Below are 20,616 nucleotides of genomic sequence, written 5' to 3' on the forward strand. Positions count from 1 at the left end.
ACCGTCGGCGGCCGTGATTATTTCCTCTTGCATTAGAGGGACTGGCGACGGAAATGAGCCGGTCAAGCAAACGCAAGCTGCTGAGAAAAGGCCAAAGCCTGAAAAACCAAGCGAGGGATCAAATTGAATCTGGGCAGAAAGGTGCGTTCGCCGTAGATCGGATTCATTACACTGAGTGAGACGGGCCGACCTGACTGGGGTCTTTTCCTTTATTTCTTATCACGCGATTAAAGTTGTGATCTTTTTTCCTCCTGCAAGCCGAGAAATGACTTGCCGAACGAAAGCGAATTCGCAGTCAGCAGAGATAGTATCACTTCTGCGCCATTTCATCTGATTATTTTCGGCATGACTGCCTCTCTCTTGTTCTTGTTATCCATGAACCACGACTCAAATTCTGTTGTGCATGCTTAATGGAACGAAAAGCTTTTTGCAAAGCAATATCAGACTCTCTTTTCTCAGAAATGCCGCATTCTATTCAAAGAGATTTTTCTGTACTGTTCTTTAGAGATCATAAATATTTCAAAATGTAGTATTTATTCTGGAGCCGCATTAAAGGCACCAAGCGGTAAACATTTGCGGTGGAGGCTTTTGAGTGAGTTTAAAGAAGTTGTTTCTCCAAAAAGGACTTTTCTGGAGCTGCGACCGCAACCTTTATTTAATTCCCAGCTGAAAATCTTATATTAAAATTTATAAAGAAAGTCTTTCGAATAATTAATTTATAGAGCTCACCTTTATTTCATACTAGAATACTTTCAACGAGTAAAGCAAGTATGAGACAATTTATTTTCATTTGGCGTCAAAGTGAGTGAATAAATAATGTTGGCACGATAAGGATTATAAGGAAATGATAGATTGGAAAGATGCATCTCGGGAGGGTTGAAAGGGTTGCTGCTCCACCCCCGCAGATATGTCCCAGCCGTTTCCGCAGCAAGAGTGTCCATCGCTAATGGAAAGACGTTCTTCACCACACAATGCCGGGGCGAGAAGAGAAGAAGAGGCTTGTAATCTGTTAAAAACGGCAGTCAACGCAACAGCAGGCAAGTAAAGCCAAAAAGCTTTCCTTGCACATGGCGTCCGCGTCGTGAGAGAGAGAGAGAGTGTGTGTACAATGCCCACGGGGCACCAACACATTCTGCGAGCAACTTTGTAAAGGTGAGCACTCAAAGACTAAGGAAAACTTTTCATTGATTTTACACTATATTTATTTTCATTACAGATTATATAAGAGTTAAGTAAAACAGCAATAAATAAGAACGAAACAATTTTTCTTTCTCTCTTTTGGTAAATTTCTCGGTTTGATGTGATGAATTTTATTTTTTTAAATTCTGCTTAAAATATCGTATTTGAAAATTATGATAATTTTCAATCTGGATGAAAATCTGGCAGGAAATTAAGTACATGAATATTCAAAAGGTATAAATGAGTAAAAAATGTATGAAACCAAGATAAACCTTATTAATATAATCTGAAGATTAAAGTGGAAGGAAACTGACTTTAGCCAGTAAAGAACAAGAATAATAAATAATTGTAATTCATAAAGAGCCACAGGAGGTCTTAAACCAAAAATATAATTGTCAATTGCGTTTGGATATAAAATCAATTCTCCGTTTTTCTGGTGGTTTGCTATAATTATTATTATTATTCTGTATTTATTCTGGGTTAACAATAATACACAAGACCCGACGGGCCTACAAAAGAGGCCAAGTCGGGAATTGGCGCCTGGACAAATTAGAATAGCCGGGGTCGTCTCCGAAGGCGGGTTCAGGGCGCCGGTCCTCACTGCAATCTTGGTCCCACGTAGCCACCATCCACCAGGAGCCGCGAGGCCTGTTCGACTGATCAGAATGATAGCCAGGAACTTCGATGTCAGCTTGGGCTGGTTTTCTCAAAGTTGACTTGGCTGAGTTAGAAGCATGGTGAGCAGCCGGGCGTTAGCCAAGGCTTGACGCTCTTCCACGCTGGCCCCCAGCAACTCGTCAGGGAGATTTGGCGCTGGAACTCGATTTCACTCCCCCGGCCGGACTTCTTCGCAGACTTAAGAGCCACCCCTCGTCCGTTATTATTAATTATTATTATTATTTATTGTGTGATAAATATTTTGATGGTGACTTTGGTGATCAGAGATTGCACCAGTATAATACACGATTGTTACTTGCCGCTCCAGTTGTCGAACCAATGTTAGATAACAAATATTTCAATAGAACATCTGAATGTATTTTGCCGAGACTGTGGAACACGTTACCGAGTGAGTTAAAAAATCTGAGAGACAAAAGTGATGTTAAGCGAAAAATCAAAAAGTGCCTGATAAACAATTGAATTGAACTCTTATCGACCATATACTGCATTAATCTCATGATAATGTGTACACGACTGTATTAAATTATGCTGCCTTGTGCAGCTATGTATAAGCACCGGCCGTTAATTCTTCGGAATTGGCTGGACTTCCAAAGGTAACAAATAAATATTCTTCTTTAAAAAATTATTTTTAAACTGCTAAACCATATATATTTAATATCATCTACTTTCAAAATTCCCACTTTAATTCTCCGGCACGTGAAAGAGTAATTTTACTTTCAAAAGTCACCTGTGTGAGCTCAATATCAAATTCGCTGACCTAGCAAACATGACTGATGAGATATTCGTGTCTCGCAAGAGGTGGATTACAGCCTTAGTCAAGTGTTGCAAATTAAGTCACGACGAGGCGGTAATGCTGCTCGATGTGCTGACATGACGCTTGAAAGAGAGCTGGCCCCTTGAAAACGCGCGACTTGCATATTAATCAGCCACTGCAAGACTAATTGACGACACTGATGACGAACAAAACGTACAATGGCGCCCAAAGCTGCTTCAATTTCGCATGTCAAATGCGAGTCGGAGGCTTTTGCTGGAAAGGAAGCCGACTCCTCTTCTTTCCGCTGCCGGCCGTTCACAGGAATTGCGCCTAACGATAAGTGCGTCAGAAGTCTGAATTCAACCTTGTCACGTTCTCAGCCTCATGTTACGTAACGACTCACTCAGTTTGGTAAGATTGTTCTTTATCTAAATGACCACTTTGCACGCATCTACAGGCCCACTGCTGAGAATGTACAAAACTCGCCACTAAAATTAGAGGTACAAACGTTACACGAGAAGCTGTAATTTCATTGTGCATTGAATTGAAAAAATAGCAGTCTTTCTATCAATGAGTCACTTCAAGCTATCATCTTAATTTCTTATTTCGTGATTGCTGGCAGTAAAGAAAATTTTACTTTGCCAAACATTATTAATTAAAGCTTTGAAAAAATAAACCAATACGTCCTGGTCCCGGTAAAACTGCGCAACGTTCAACAAACACCCAAATTTTCATTGTCGAATTGATTGTTGACCTTTTCTTGCATCAAGGAAATTCGCGTTTGGTTGTTGAAAGTTGTGCAATTCTACCGGGACCAGGACGAATATCAATTTGATTACTTAATATGTAATCTTGTTTTTTTTTTAAAAATAAATATTTATACTCCACATCGTTGATAAGAAATTCGGTACTTCATGGAAATAAAAATGGCATGTTCAGCCCTTCTCATTCTCTTTGTTTCTTTTTATAACACTCTACATTTTTTATGTACCCTGCCGACAGTATATATTGCATTTTGGTTTTGAAAGCGTCGAAACATTAAAACGGTGTGCACAAAAAAGCACTCAGCGTTTGCTATTTAAATCATGAATTTTGCCTGCAAGATAAAAATTATTATTTTTCTATACTTTTTCCAGCACAATGTTTTAATATTTCAAGCAGGTTATCGATTTTACTCGCACGTATATTAAAAGCGTTTATGCATTCATGAGAGAGCACGTAAAATTCTTATTCCACCCAACAGCCGGTGTGATTTTTGTGCGTCGCGCACAAACCGTTATTTTATGTATTTTTATTGAAAAGAAGGCGAGAGAGATTCATGGATGGGTGAAGGTATACATAAAATATCGATTCAATGGGAATATAGTGTGAGCTCAAGTGAGTTATGAAAATTGGGAAACGAAAATGCCTCTTGCTACGTAACTGCCTTTGAGCCGCTCCTTTTGTGCTTTATTATTCTGACTCGGGGCTACTTTGCAGGTGAAAACTTACGTCAATATTTGGCTTTGCAATATTGCGGCTTTACTGTTTTACGGATTAGCATTTTTAAATTACGAACTCCAAGTAGCGAAATTAACTATATGTGTTTATTAAAATTCTGAAAATTCTGCTGCGAATCCAATTTATTTATGAAAGCTAAACGGAGTGGAAAGGGGAAAGATAAAAAGCTGTTCTTCGCACTATTCGATCCGTTTTCAATAAAAATAGAGGATTTTTACGCTTTCGTGCACGCGAGCATAATTGTCTTTCCTTTTGAGAGCTGCTGGCTAAGCCCACATCATTATACTCGAAACGCAGAGTTTTCAGCTGCGTCCGTGCTCTCTGAATGCGCAAAGGCGGAAAATGGATGGCAATTCCCACGAGCGAGTGCGCCGAGAATGATTTTCCGCTCACGTTGCACTGGGTTGGATTTGTGCAGCGGACAAAGGCCCAACCGACCCTGCGAAAAAGCCGTTTGCTTTGCAAGGAAACAAATCAAACTGGAGCAGGCTCATAAATCATGCCGCGGCGCCTCTCCTTTCGCCATTAAACCGACCCTTGGCAATATTGCAAACACAGATGCCGTTCGACTAAGTGTTATTGGCTGTCAGGAAAAAGGAGCAAAAGAGCTGCGGAAAATAATTACTTAATCAAGATGGAGCTCACTCTGCAAAATGCGTTGATTGAAAAACATTAATTTTCACAGATACCAAATTATTAGTCAAATGCTGATGAATTTTACACTCATAACACGTTGCTTTTTTTTTCAAGGGGATCGAGGGGATGAGTTTATCCTCTAATCCACAGAATAAATTTAACGTTTAGAAATAATAATCAAAAATTCTCATGGTGAGCTAAATTTTAATAATAAAAACTCATTCTCTGTGAAAACTTTGAGAGAAAAATTATTTCCTCATTTCCACACTATGTCCAGCTGTTTCGGCACCTCAGGCCTCATCAGCTCTTTATATGCATGTAGCGCATGTATAAAAAATTCACAGCACAGAATCAACTACAGAGGATTTTAAATCAGCGGCTGATGAAAACGCTCGTCTCTCTCTAGTACTCATTCCTGAGCACTAATTAAAAATAAAGAAAAATAAACGACGAAACCTTGTGAAAACCTGCCACTCTCCCTCTCTGTGACACAAAAATTAACTGTCCGAAATAATTTACCTTAGTTAAATACAATTTCAAATATGTTCACTTCTATAGCCGTTCGTATTTATTCATATATTTATTTCGTTTTCATGATAATTAAATTATTTGTGATATTTGGATCCAATAATACCATTCTGACAAAGACTCGTCGCCGTCGCTCGCTTCCTAACGCTGCGATCGTCGAGCTCATTTAGACGATATAAACGCGGAGTTTGCAAGCAGCATCGGTTAAGCCTTTATTTTGACCGATGGGGGGCAGCTGCAGAAAACCTGCTTCGCGTTATCTAGCTGCCACTTGTTTTGTTTCTCAAGAAGCCCTGGATTTCACGACTTGCTGATTATCGGTGCGGTAATGATGCAGCCAGAGCGCCTCAACAGACAATAAAAAGAACTCAGCCGCGAACCTTATTCACTGCTTTACAAAATTCGTGCGCACTGTCTGCTGCAGAAGGCTGTGTCATTGATTCGCGATCCTGGTGTCTTAATTAAAAGTTCGCCAACAAGAAGTTTCGAATTAATAAAAAGCGCCTTAGAGCAAATATCTCGCTTAACTTTTGCTCTAGTTGTTCCGTTAAAAGGGATAATTACTTACATCCTTTGTTTGCTGGCTGGAAAAGAGAAAATGAAAAACTAGAACTAGATGAGTTGAGACACACGGAAGCAAGAAAAGAACTGCTGTAGGGTTAAAATCAAACAAATAAATATAATTGATTTTTGAGAGAGTTGTAAGTAAATGAAATCTTACTATGTCAATAAAAATATGTGGCAAAATTATAGAATATTATGCAATTAATAGGTACAAACATTTTGGATTATAGATATATATTTTAATATCATTCCGAGAGATAAGCGTAACGATATCAGATCAATGTTTTTACAGTATTTGATTGATCTTGACATTAATAAATAATAAGTACTAATTGGCCTGAGGGGGATTAACATTCAGTCATTGCGTTAAATGGTTGGAAAAGACAAAAGATGCATATTTTTGTCATAGGAAGAGGAAAAGGTGACATCCCAAGGCTGCTTTAATTATCTGTAAAGGGGAGATGTTGACGACTTGAACGATGTGTAGTTTTATTAGATTTGACGCTAGCTCTCAGAAGCTTCATCGTCCTCACTCATCGTATTCCTCCCAGAATTATAATGAAACTATTCTTTTTAATAAATGTCAAATATTAAATGTAGTCGATTGGAGAAATCTGCATGTGTTAGTGCAAACACATACAATTCTGTACAAAAATAGTCTACCTGATTTGAGCCCTCTAGTAACCACAATGTACGATGTTAATCTGTTTGGCAGGAAAAGAGCGCATCGAATGAAACTGCTCGCCCTATTTGTAAGTGTTGAAGTGCCCGAAAACTGCTTTCAAGTTCAATGCTACCGCCTGTGGAATGATCTCCCACCGAATGAGTGTCTCAACGAAAACTTCAGTGCTTTTAAATAATTTTTTAAAAGGAAATATTGAACCAACGTCTCTGTCGTGACACTCTTTGGCCTGTTACTGACCTGAGAGGTGCCATGACCAGGCGCCCGTACCGACAAGTCAAAAGCCGTTTAATGTATAGAATTGGCATTGCATTTAAAAGTGCGAGACGAGCAATGCTAAAGTTTGGTACATTAAGCGGTGACTTGTCGGTCCAGGCGCCTGATCATGGCGCCTACCAGGTCAGTGGCAGGCCAAAGTTTGTCACGACAGTCTCTCGCCTCTCTTTTAATTACCATGTTCTTATTTCCATTTATATCTCTGGATAAGGCAATGTATGGGGAAATAGCCACGCAGAACCATAATAAAAATCGATTTTGAAACTAATGATGGATTCATGTTGTCCTCTAGATTTCCAATTTACATAAAATTCAGTGAATCGGAGCGTTAACATTGCAACACCTGAGTACTTTATTTCTATTTATATCGTAAATGCCAAGCAGAATTTAATGGGGGAAACACTAGAAATCATTAGTCTAGCTGGTTTCCATTTCCATTTTCCCGTGAGGCAAACAAACAATATATTATTATACCATTGGACGGAAAACACTGCCGAGCATTAATTAATGCGCTCGTCAGGCGCGCGCGTCCGTTTCAATTAAGACTTGCAGCCTTCAGTTGCACAATGAAACATGTTTCTCTTCACTCGTGGACACATACATATTTTACAAGGCAACGAGAGCACACAGGTCTTGATGTAGCGTCTCTTACATTCGAGCAGGTCGCGCGCAGCAAGTGAGTGTGTGTACGGAAAATAATGCACACCATTCGTCGAGCAGCAGCTTTGTTAACACAACAGAATGCTGCAATAAAGCCCGCGTCTGTCTTTCTGCACCAAGTGTCACTTTTCCGACGTGCTGCTGAAGCCAAAGATTTGCGCCGCCGCCGGCAAACGAGCTACGATCTATTGACACTTTGCCGAGCACAGAACGCACTGATAAATTACCGTTTGTCTGCCCGACTGTTGCGAAATTGCTTTTCTTTCTTTTTAGCTTGATTGTGTTGTAAGACTTTCCGCGCCACTTTGTGTCAGTTCTGGGTGTTCAAACTGATTGGTTTCCAAGGAAAAATAAAAAATAAATCGTTCAAATGCTCAACACCAATATGTCGCAATAATTCAGGACCGAGATAAAATTTAAGTTAGTATTTTTTTTTGTTTAGAGCTGAAAATTTATCTCACTTCTTGCAGATTTGCAAATGGTGAATTCATTGCTTTAGATACAACTGATACTGATACTATCTCCCCATTAAATTATTTGCAATTCCAAAGATTTTTTTGAAACTGTGAGCGAAACGGCTCTACTCTGTGCAGATTTGGCCGGATTTGACAACAAAGCGGTGGCTAATAGTGAAAATTGAGGTGAAAACTTCCAATCCATACTTTCTCTCGTAGTGTGCAGCGGTTTTTCGGCTCCGTAGGCTCATCAATAGCCCTTTATCTCCAAATCAAATATCATACCTAAGTATTAGCTGCAGAGAATTCGGATTTAGTGGTCATTGAAAATGTCCAGCTGCACTCATTTAGAAAATTTAGAATATCCAAAAACCTCTGTCTGGAAATACATAATCTGCATAATACACAATAAGAGTTAAATATCTTATGACAGTAATGATCTGCATAATATAGCTTTGAGCGTGTATAATAACGATATGAAATATTACAATATTAGACAATAATCCTACGCAAATGTTATGTGAATTTTCCTTTTTCAAACATGACGATAATGATGCACGAACATTCGTCACTGTCATTATTCACGATAAATTTCATGTCGCGCAAGAATATGTATTAAGGAGCCTGCTTTTGAGTTGTCACGGGTGCGAACTTTGATCATCCTCTCATGCTGTTCAGCAACGATTTTCTTAAAATCACGATCAAGACGTTGGAAACACTGACATCCATAACGCGGCACGGAAATTAGTTGGCAGTGCTGCGAGAAACGGCATAATTGAGAGCGCGTTAGTGAGCGTTTCAATAGTATCTCGGCTGAGAACAGAAGAGCGACGCGGGCGTTTCGCATACAAAGAGACTCTGGCTGAGTAATTTTGTAATTCGCTCCGAGCAATCAAGCAAGCTACAGCAAAAGGCACTGCTTACTCACTCCCTTCTGCTCCTGCAGCACGCTCCTGTTTAACTACAATGATGCGAATGACAGAAAAACAGCAATCCGTTACCGTTTCACGCAAGAGTGCACCAGTAATAAATTATACGTTGAATAATTACTGAATAGTTGTTTCATCTAGACAAGTGGTTATAAATTATTTTCAAGGAAAGGAAAGATAGTATACTTTTAGGATATTGTTTATGATTATCTGTCTAATGTATTTATGATATTCAATGGCACAAAGAAAAGGAGTATTGGAGGGCAAATTATCCCAAATCAACTGATGAAGTCGGCCATGCCTCACATTTGGGAATATCGGGAGAGCACTCCCAAATTTTGTAAACGTAAAATAGGGCCAGATATTCTTAGTTTCGTCAAATGTGACCATTTTTACAGATTAAGCTAGTGCCCTGAATCTAAAGTTCGTTAAATTCCAGGCTTCATCAACAGATCAAACAGATCGTTACTAAACCCTTGTGCCTTGTGACCAAAATCCTTCTCCTTTTCCCCCCGTACCCCCTAATTCCCGATAGAGTTACATTAAAATATAAAAAATAATAATCTATGATAATTTTTATTTTTGCAGATCGTTTTCATCTATTGGGATAAAATGTAAAAATAAAATTGTGCTTCAAATGAGCTTATTTTTATTACTCGCCAGCAATGCTAGAATTTCCATATTCACGACTCTCTGTTTTAGCTCAATGTATTGCGCATGCAATAGAATTTCGTGAATATTTTTGTTTATCCCATGGTAAACAGTTCTGTGTTCCCTGCAAATCACAAGGGCTCTCAATTTTTAATCAAAACATTTCCGCGCTACCGACGTCATTTTGTGAGTATGTTGGCATGGAAACGATAATTTTGCTTTGGTTATTAATTTTACCAAATAAAACGTGAGTGGAAGAAAGGCTCTCGTGGGGTCTTATAGGGATAAACAAAGTCGAAAACAGTTAGAAAATCTCGTCCCTCCAGCAACTTTGGCAAGAGAAAAGTCTGTTTTGCGCTTCGGCAAACACGCGAGGATAATTTTGTTCGCTTTCAGCAGTTCGTCGACGCATCTGCCGCCATTTTTGCAACTGTTTGCCGACAGTGGCCGTAAAAATGCTAACGGCATTTTCTCCACTTAGCACCAGATTGGCACATCACATACATCTGCATTCTCACTGGCACTCGCTCGCATTATCGTCATCCAACACTCAGCGCTTGTTTATTCAGCGAAAAAGTGTTTATTTTGTGCTCCTTGGCGACAGCACCGTCAAGGGCCTCGATTCGAATCGAGTCAGTTCCTATTCAATCGGAACAGAGATTTTGTGAGTGAGAAAGAGATGAAAGTGAAGGATGGAATCCGGAGAAGTGTGACGTTTCGTTGTGTGCTGATTGAAAACGAGGAAAGGCATCCGGCAAAGCGAAGTTAGGCAACCTGCGCGTCTCATGTTACTGGCGCGTTGCATAATCACGAATTCTGCCTGGTTTTTTTGCTAAAAAGCCACAGTGTTGTTTTCTACCCCAGGATTGAATTTCGCAGGAACAAATAAAAAAGGAAAAGGCTTTGTAGACAAAATGAAGGTTGAACTCGTATGAAATAACATCAAAGTCGATAAATAATTATTTAGGCAAGGATTTCCGTTTTTCCTTCTATAAAAGCTCCATTATTAATGAAAGTGTTTTAGTCGCGTGATGTCAATTTAATTGAAAGTTGCCCTGTCGAAGCGACTTTTTGCATTAATTAGTCTATTAAGTTTTACTACCAAAGTTACAGGAGCAAAACTTCCTACATTATATGAGGAGGTCGGTGAAAGAAATTCAATTATGATTGTCTAACTTAGGCGTCGCTGCAGCTCCCAGGAGGCTAATTTTGTGGCTGCGACGAGCTGCTGTGACACGTTTAACTAAAACCCAATCGAGGTTCAAACAAAGCGAATCGCAACGAGGACACGTTTCATTAAACTAATCCCAATCCACAATCTAGTGCACGCCGTAAATTATTTCCACTGCAGAATTAATGGCTCGCATTCTTTATTACATTTGCGGACGTGTTTCGCTGGCGGAATCGCGGCAGCTGGCGTTTATTAATTCCGCGGCACTTTCGATTGTACCTTGGCCGTCTCTTTTATTGGCCAATACCGCGCAGCCAACACACTCGCAATGAATTTTTCATTCGACTTATCACACAACTCGGGCAGTGCGAAAAATATAAGTTTTGTATTGATCTAGTTCAGAGTTTCAAAATGAACCATGAAAAGATTTAAATCATTTTCAGTTGGATTTTAAAAAATTACTATACTTTATGAAAAGCACTCTCCAAAACCTTACCCTTAAAAAATCTGAAAAACTCATTCAGTTTGGACTTAAAAAAATCTATGCATTAAAATGTTTATAATTTGATCCGGAGTAATGTGGCAATGCTCTTTTTTCAGTTTTCTTTTATTTAAAGAGGAATAACGATATTTTTGTTGTAGTTTTGTTTCCATTTAATTTATGATATTCAATGGATATAAATGTTAATTGAATATAATTCAACCACAGTAATTTATCGTCAGTATATATATTCATTTATGATATTTGATATTATTCTGATGTTGAGTGCTACATTATTTGTTATTTGCATGCATTCAGCTCATATGGACTATCAAATTTACAATCAAATGATAAATGATAATTTTCCCTAGAAATGAGCGCAGCTTGCGAACGTTATGCAATTTGCAAGCAGTGTGACCGAGTTTCTGCTTCTCGTTCCTCACATCATAATGTGATAAGGTTTCAGTGCATTTCAGGCCAAAACCGCAAGACAAAGCCGACAACAAACTGTTTGCAACACAGTTCGTTCGACCAGCCGACCAACACAAAGTGTTCGCTTTAAGCCAAACCACAAAAACTGCGACTATGCACTCTGGGCGGCGGAAAAATAACTTTTCCCAGATCCAATTGGCCGGCTCACCATCAAACATTCCCTTTGCATGGTGCCGGCTATGACCCAGTCAGCCCACATCGCACGGATCACATGCACATAATTTTACGTGCCGCTGAACATTTATTTGTGAGTAGTTTTTACAAAACAAGATGAAACTAATTTTAATTCCAAACCCCACGCCGATTATTTATCTGAATATAATTAATAAAAAGGAAATTTAGTTATTATTGGCCAATATTTGATTTGTCCCAGGTATTATCTTATGATGTCATTCCTTTTTCTTTTTCAAGAGAAATATAGTGATTGCAACGTTAATTAATGCTTTTCATGCAGTTAAGTTAATTGTTTTTATTTCCGACAGTTACACTTAGCTCAAGTAGAAAAAGTAAAATTTTGGGAGCAGATAAAGAGGAAATAATACTAAGCTTTAACGCCCGAAACTGAACGCAAAACAAATCAAACGGGCTATAGTATAGATGAACTGCAGCTCCCAAAAAGAAATGCGCAAAGCATGCAATAGCTAAAATTGTCTTCAAAGTTGGCTTCGAATTAAGAAGTTATTAATGTAAACCGCATAACTATTATCAATTGGATTAACTAACTATCCTATCTACTTTTTTTATCAAAGTTCGTGTTTTATAATCTAGCAAAAAGTTTTTTCCTAACACATTAATAAAAAATACTTGAAAGTATTCACGTAGCAACCAAATTGAAACATGATATAAAACGTCTGATTCAGGACGAAAATATCAATCAAATAAAAAACGTTATTCGCCTCACTTGAAGGAAAAAATTGTCATCCTCAACCTGTGACATAACATTGCTTTGGTCGAGTGGCCGTGGGCGATGGAATGGCAAACTTGATAGCGTAGCAGCACTCATACACAGACAAACAAACGGAAAATTGAGCGAAATGAATTTCCTTGCGCGATGCAATGTGTGCTCTATATTATTTGTCAACATGCAATAAAAATGTCCATACCCAGTGTATCTTGAGTATTTCCACTCCCATCACAAGGCTCGCATTCCCGCTTCGCATGAAACAGTGCTTGAGTAGGTGTAACAACACGCAGTACTAAGAATTCATTTTCTCTGAGGCCTATATTGTTTTCGTCTAGCCACGATAACCAAGCTTGGTTAACTCTAGAGCTTCCAACTTCACGAGAAAATAGTTTACAGTTTCTATTGTACGAAATATCGTATTTTTCCAACAGAAAATTGATAAAGCGTTATGATATGAGACATAATTTTTACAATTACCTGTCATCAGTCTAGTGAAAATCGTGTTAGTAAAAATCAAATTAGGCTAATTTGTCTGGTGGTTGTAGCGCTCGAGATGGCCAGAGCAGGCGCTCGACGACGATTTATGTGGTTTAGACCGTGTCGGGTGGAAACGGCCCTTGCGATTACTTATTCCGCCTGCGTAGAGACGAGACGCAACGCGAGCATAATTGCCGGCCCATCAACCAACAACTACCAAGCCCTTGCAAATACCCCCTCGTAAAGATCCCCATTTAGGAAACGGCCGCGTGACTTCGATTCATCTTTTCTTTTTACAGGAAAATGTACACATTTCCGCCTTTTACTTTTGACTGAAACGCCCCAACGCCAAGGACGCACAGCTCGTTATTCTTTCGGAAGGAAGCATGAAGAAATGTATAGTAATATAAGTCGCAAGAAATTCGCGTTTCTTCTCACGCTCAAACAAACAAAAACTGTTGGTTTCTTTCAAAGATTACTTTTTAAAATTCCTGAATAAAAAATGTTTTATTATCATCATTTTTTAATGAACTCATTTACTTAAATATAGAATGATTTATATCAGCTATCATTCCTGAAGTAAATTTTCAACCACTTCCATTAATTGAGGGAGAATAAGGAGAATCGGTTTCTTATCCTAATAAATAAAATAAAATTGATTTTTCACTCAACAGAAAATTGAAATGTCTTAAAAATCTAGACCTTCATTTAATAAACTGATAAATAATGGGCGTATAGAAGAAAATAAATGGTATAAGAGACAGCGCAAGCGTTTTTGGCAGCCCATCCTGCCCTGTAGATATCCAGCTTCGCGAAGTGTCACTTTGCCGTCTTTCATCATAACGTCAGATCATTATTCTTCTGAAACAGCAACCTTCCTTTTCTATATTATTTATGCTGCTGGATTATCGTTTGTTTGATGCGCATTCCACTTTTCCGGCGATCGCCCCCATCCGAAAATCGCACTGATGCTGTTGTGTGAAGGCGTCTCTTTATTATCTCTACGCTTTATTACTGTGGCAAAATATATCTCTTTTTCGTAGCGCTCGGCGAAGAAAATTGCGCTGTTTTATTAGGCCATCAAGATGCGCTCGACGCCCGTTATGCGCGTTATTGCTTGCGCTTTGCGTCAAATGAATTATCCATCACTCTTACTACTTCGGCTGGTTTTTCCAGCTCGTTTTGCGTCCAAACCCAAACTTTCCCCAGTATGCAACGCCATGTTCGCGAGTGAGCGCATCAATCCAAATAGAGAATTGTAAAATGATAGATAAAAAGTTGCGGATCAAAATTAAGCTTTGATTAATAAAACTTCGACATTTTGAATGAGAATCAGAAGCCCTAGCTGAGTCTTGGGATTGTATTTTCCAAAATGGCGGATTTGTTGCCTAAATAATATATTTAAATCATGACCCAAACGATTTGTCATGAAAACTAATTGCTTTGAACAAACTTTGGGAAGATAAATCAAAGCTTTGGATGCTGTTTATAATGGAGAATGTTGTGCTTGCTGAAAAAGTTTGTTTGAAGTGTTTTATTCCCGTTTCATCCACGGGAGGTCACCATTATATTGAAATTCCTACCGGCGTATTCAATGGAATTCTCATCTGCCAGCTCGCGTATTTATATAACATCTCGACGATTGTCATGTGCTTTGTCCCGCGAAAGCTGCAGCGTGCGACAGTTAATTAGATTTTTCGTGTCCCTACTCACTGCTCAAAATTAGACAGAATATATTCGCGACGGAATTCGTCGGATATCGTCGCACAGGAATTTCGCAATGTGCTCCCGCGCACAAAGACGTTCGTCTTTTCTATTTGAACTGGTATGTGCAAACTTTTTGCCACTGCCACGAGTGATGAAACTATTCGTGAACTCCTCTATAGTGGGTACGTGCGAATATACCATGCTGAATGGGCTTTTGTCAACTCTAAGCGCGTGCGAGAGAGCGATTTCGCGTATTCGCTGCGAGATATCGAAAATTGCACATAAATATATATTTATGATTCATTGAAAGGATATTTGCCAAACTTTGAAGATGCCACATTTGAAAATAGATCTATTGAAGCGTTAAACGCAGAACCAAAATCTGCGTTGACATGAAAATAGATTAATGTCACCAAGTTAATTCAAAATTCGTGCCTACCTTCGGCATGCGGAGCATATCTTTGGAGGTATGCCTCATTTGCTTATAAATAGAATGGAACAGAGCAGGTTTTGTTCATCAACAAAAACAAACGGTGTGGTGGGATGCTGACGCTCAACCGACACATTGCTGAATGTGAAATTTCTGACGCTCCGCAAAGGGCAAAGCGCGTCCCACGGGCACGAGTGACAAACTGCGCGGTCGAGAGGGAAAAAAATATCGCAACTAACCGCGTATCGACGGACGAGCGAACAAATCAGCGCTAAACAGAGTGTGGGCGAGGGGAAAAGGGCCAATTAGGCGCTCCACGGGGTTCGTACTCACGTGCGTGTGACAATGTAGAGCACAGCCTCCTCGACGCCTACTTGATGCCCGCCCGTGGCAGAGTGAGCCGTCGTCGAGCCTCGCCGGAGAGTGAGGGCTCGCGCACGGCGCCGCCTCGCGCCACCAGCGGCGCCACCAAGGTCGATACACATTGCACAGTGCCTCAAAACCGCACGCACGCACACACACAAACCACCTTCAATTTGGCCCATTTCGTAAATTTGAAAAGATGATCGACCCACGTCAGATGAAAAGTGCTTTTCGCTATTACTGAATATACTGGCGGTGAAAATTGACGTTGGGTCTAAAAACCGTGACCACCTGTGGTATTTTCATTCTTCCATTGACGTCAGAACAATTTATCTGCTGGAATTTTTAATTGTCATGCTTTAAAGAAGTAAAATATTATCAATATTTTAATTTCGATTTCTATGCACAAGAAGCCTGGATTTGGTATTAGAAATCACGGTGGTTTACATTATAGACCGATTAAATATATTTTCTGCTTTACATATATTTCAAATTTAATTTTTTTGGAACAGGCAAGAAATTTGGACACTGATATTTCTTTTAAAACTTCCAATCGTTAAGAGAGCATGAGATGACCGGAAAACTTCAGGATTTCTTATTCGTCAAAACACGTACACCATGCAAAAAATACAATTTGACAGTTTTTAATAATACTCTCGCTCGAAAATCATTCCATTCAACGCTTATTCCAATATTGAGGTTAGGGTGGATAAATGTCAAAATAAGTAAGATTAGTAAATTAAGTAGTTATTAAATTACAATTTAATAAGTTTCATATCGTTTTATACCAACTTCTGCTAGGTTGCATGAAACCATTATTTTATGTACACCTCTACAGAACGATAAATCACTCCAAGAAAATAATATTAAGGTATCAACCTAAAATAGCAATGAAGAGACATTATTTTTCGGAAAAAATAAATAGGGCCTGAAACTTTTTAGAACACATATTAAAAATCTCTCTTCTATAATAAACAAAAACGATGTGTACCAAAATAATCCCCGAATTTCACAGCTGTAAGCTAAAATATAACATTATGTTGACAACCATTTTTAGTAATTTTCAACTCTGTGGAAGTTTCTTGAATTTAGGTTTGTTGAAACAAAATTGTGTGGTTAATGGCCATATAAAATTCCGAAGCGAAGATGGGAATAAAAAAAGGGAACCTGTGCGAGAGCAGAGAGCTTGCGTTTTTGCTGCAAGGGTGAAGCCGACCGCAAAATAACAGCGGCGTGACGAGCTGCCTCGACACGCAAAGCGCCTCTCTTTTTCAGTCTCGTGTTTTTGTCTTAATTGGAAAAGGCCGACCACTAGACCGAGAGTGTATCTACGCAAACAAACGTGACCTTTTCTTGCGCCATCGAAGCATTCAAACTCTTTTGTGTTACGCGTCAAAATGGATCCACTTCTTTCCAGTTCCATTAATTGGTACCCAGCAGTATTTGCAAAACAAAATAGCCTTGCAGCATAAATATCATTTTTATTTAAGTTTTTGCGTAAAAAGGAAATGCTGAAAGTGTGTATAATTCAATGGAATCAATCAATTCGTGAATTATTTCAAATTTATCATAATATCACCAAAGGCAGTAATGTTATTGAAATGGTTAAATTAAATCAAGCAAAGCAATATATTGGATAAAGTAATTGTAAGTATATATCACAGAGAAAGGTTAGAGATTCGCTAATAACGATATTATGTCTTGATTTATTTCAGAAAAAATGACAGTTTAGTTGTGCTCAGCGGGGGATAGAAAAGCCTGGTGGTGCGAGAAGATGAGATGCAGATAGGCAATCAGTGCAGCGTCGCCGAGAAGACGCTATTCTCATGCAAATTATGCTCTCGACGAGTGTGGAGTAGCGACGAAGAATATTCGGCTAAATGACGTGCACGTGCCTGAGCGATGCAGCCGCGGGCGAATTGCGCCATTATTTTAATTTGTGGCGAAAATGCTTTTCGCACACGACAAGAGAGCACTTTGCAAAGATGGATTCTCGTCTTATCGCGCTAATGGAGTGCGATTGTAACGCTTTCATGTATGCGAGTTCCGCTGTAGTCATGAGTATTGTTGCAGGATTTTTAAAATGTTTTGAATGACACTTCATGCAGAGAGAACGCGTCTAAATGTGATTTAATGGAACCAAACGATTTTCTTGACAAACACGAAATCTTTTTCACTTGAATTGAGATTTGAAAAAATACTAAAATCAACTGGGGGAAATTTTTTGTAGTAATTGAGTGAGCAAAGTGAACGGCAGTAGTGTAATTTTCAGATAGATTTCTCTACTTCAAAATCAATTGACTCATTCTCGAGCAGGTAGCGATTTTTCAGAGTGCCTACAGCCAGCTTTGGAAACTTAAATTTTGTACTATCACGCAAGATTCAAAATGGAAAAATTGCAGCGAGAAATAAGGAAACAGCTACATTTAGTAACAAGTTTTTAGCAATTTATCATTAATTGAAACAGCAGTTCATTCCGGAAAAGAAAAAATGTTTTGATTTTTCAACCTAGCATTTTTGAAGGCGTAGAACAGTCGACGTCTACATGACTGTGTACTGAATGCAAAGGTAAACTATTGCTTGACAGTTTGCCGGCTGTGAATCGATAGGCGGAAAGTGAATGATTAATGGAAAAAGAAGGTTCCGCCTTATCAAGTTGACCTTTTCAACGATGCTGCCATGCCTTATAACACACATATTATACCTTCTGCGGAAATATAAATATATACATATCCTAGGAAAACGAAGTCATTATTAATTTAGCTAATGCGCCTGCAGTCTTTTCCATTTCGCATCGCATACCAGGATCGTGATTGTGGTGGAAAATAAGGCTGCGCACAGAAATATGTTCTATGACATAAAACTAGGAGTTATAGCTTTCCCTATTTAAGCCTTGGTGCAGAAGAACTAATAATTTTAAGTGCAGGAGTCTTCAAAAGGTTGCGAAAAAGAGCAAAATGAGGGAGAAATTTGTAATGTCCTAAACTTCATTTCCTAAAGAGCAGTTTAATCAATGCTTAATCAAGGGCCAATTTAAATGGAGGCAGCAACATATATATAAATATATAATTCAAACTATTCATTCATAACAGTTGCATGAAATTTAATTCATATTTATTATCATTACTAAAGCAAGACATGAATCATTTTAATAGAGAGAGCAAGCTATATTTCATGACACTGAAGACAGATGAAACGATATAATTGCGAAAAATGATAACTGGTTCAATATCATGAATAATTATGAAGGTTGGCAAATGAAGTTTTTACCATATCAAAAACTATACTGCCACTTGTCAGCATCAATCAATTTAATCACACACATTAATGCAACTGGACCAGCATCAGTTTCATATTAATTAATTTAGGAAAATAAAAACTGAAATTTTTTACATTCTGTCAAAACTATATACCCAATCCAACTCACTCAACTTCTTCAAATTCAGTTTTTTCTGGGCCTGCAACATTTCAACTTCTTTTTCTACATCACTCACCGCTTTGCAGAGCCTTCTCTGTTCCCATGTCAGCTTCTTCTTATTCAGAAGATTCCTACAAATGGAGGAAAATCATTAAAACATAATTGCTTTCAATTCAGTTTATCCTTCATCACTTACAAAACTTGCAACACTGGCGCAGCTTTAATCTTCACTTCCGCAAGCCGGAACAACTCTCGGTTTTTGGCATTCTCAGCTTCGGCCACTTTCTTCGTGGCACAGTTGTATGTTTTCACCAACAATGAGTCCACCTCAGCGCTCACCTTCTTGAATCCCTGCGAGAGCATAATACAATCAAACTTTAAGCATCCTCAGATTTAATGTCTTACATATTCATGAGGAGCAATTGAAAACTGAGCAGCTTTCTTCGCCATGCTCATCTCATATTCACGACTGAAAATAAATATTTATGGCGACATGATTAAATAGGTTGCATGCATTGTGTCTCTTACAGTTTAATCAGATATTCAGCCTTTGAAGCATTTATTTTGGTTTCAATGCTCTTCTGCTTGTCGTTCAAGGTTGAAATCGAAAATTCTTCACCAACCACCAGCTTTTTCAAGTCTGTGTTTTGGAATGTCACCTTTTCTAACTGCACTGAAAACAATTTGAATTAATTTTGCTACATTTAAGAAAAATTATGCTGCTCACTTTTCCTCTGGGAATTTTTGGCCTTGGCATTTTTGATCTCACTGCAGATTTTCTCCAAGTCTTCTCCTTTCGTCAGCAATTTTGTACGATTGTCCAAGAACTCCTCATGCTATTATTAGAAATATCTTTTGAGCACAGTGTTCCAGAGCCGAAGCTATGTACAAGAAGTATTACCTTTTGTAAAGCATGATTTTGGAGAACATCGAGTTGTTCACCCAGATCACATTGAAGGGCGTCATCCCCAGCGTCGGTCGACATGTTTTCGTTCATCAGCTGTCGCGCAGACATCACCCTTTCTGATGTGGAGTGGTCTGTAAAAAGGAACCATGCAAAAACCATTAGATTAAATTCATACATAATTATACATTCATAATGTATGAATGTACGAGAAAATAATGTGAAGATATATATCTATTACACACAAAAGATAAATGGAACAACTAATGCATTTAAATTAAAGTACCCCAGGAAACTTTTTGTGTGTGTATCATACATACACATACATCACAGTAAATTAGGAACAATTTCATTGATTGTGTATTATAAGGCAATGATTAATTGATTATTAATTATAATATATTACAATATGACAATACATTAGCCAGAGTGCCAGTTAGAGATAGACTAGACAGAGACAGGTGTCTCACCTATGTTATGTACTCCTCTTTTCTCGACTGTCTGTCTGTCCCTGTGCTGAGCGTGCAAGGGCGTGAGCGTGGGTGGTGCGTAGATAGATAAATATGCAGACTTGCAGAGTTCAGCGTTGTGAACCGTTGAAAACCTGAGACTAAACACTTCCTGACCTTGACGTTGTAACAAGACACATCATGACTGATGACGTGAGAACTGTCCTAGGTCCTGGACCCAGTCGGGGCCGGGGCACTCGGGCTAGTGTCTCACATCTGACGCATGCGCAGATGTAATTGCATAACCAAAATTCCATCTCTTCATTTT

General features: G+C 38.7%; 2 protein-coding genes across 3 annotated transcripts in view; both read right to left on the reverse strand.

The window, feature by feature from the left end:
- The window catches only part of LOC135947208 (uncharacterized), a 44,176-nt gene extending 28,615 nt beyond the window's left edge, over positions 1-15,561 (reverse strand). The window contains exon 1 of one of the 2 annotated variants that reach the window (XM_065495881.1): positions 15,488-15,561. Coding sequence is in view for 1 of the 2 variants with exons in the window: in XM_065495880.1 (XP_065351952.1) it covers positions 15,164-15,202 (39 nt within the window). In the remaining variant the exon portion in view is untranslated. Of the gene's footprint in view, positions 1-15,163; positions 15,408-15,487 lie in introns of those variants that run through there. The other variant, XM_065495880.1, reaches the window with a different exon arrangement.
- A 3,029-nt stretch (positions 15,562-18,590) lies between these two features.
- LOC135944866 (uncharacterized) lies at positions 18,591-20,485 on the reverse strand. The gene is made up of 7 exons (XM_065492067.1): positions 20,310-20,485; positions 19,837-19,973; positions 19,663-19,771; positions 19,464-19,608; positions 19,341-19,404; positions 19,132-19,286; positions 18,591-19,066 (listed from the first exon to the last, which is right to left on the reverse strand). The coding sequence occupies exons 2-7, from the start codon at positions 19,948-19,950 to the stop codon at positions 18,907-18,909; spliced, it is 747 nt and encodes a 248-aa protein (XP_065348139.1). The 5' UTR covers positions 19,951-19,973; positions 20,310-20,485; the 3' UTR covers positions 18,591-18,906.
- Positions 20,486-20,616: the final 131 nt, after the last annotated feature.

The sequence above is a fragment of the Cloeon dipterum genome, chromosome X (genome assembly GCF_949628265.1).
Source record: "Cloeon dipterum chromosome X, ieCloDipt1.1, whole genome shotgun sequence".
Taxonomy (NCBI): Eukaryota; Metazoa; Arthropoda; class Insecta; order Ephemeroptera; family Baetidae; genus Cloeon; species Cloeon dipterum.

Coding starts and splice junctions, on each gene's coding strand:
- LOC135944866 (XM_065492067.1), bottom strand. CDS start 19,950: ATGTCTGCGCGACAGCTGATGAACGAAAACATGTCGACCGACGCTGGG. Junction 19,609..19,662: donor CAAAAATTCCCAGAGGAAAA/GTGAGCAGCATA, acceptor AATTGTTTTCAG/TGCAGTTAGAAAAGGTGACA. Junction 19,287..19,340: donor CAATTGCTCCTCATGAATAT/GTAAGACATTAA, acceptor ATGCTCTCGCAG/GGATTCAAGAAGGTGAGCGC.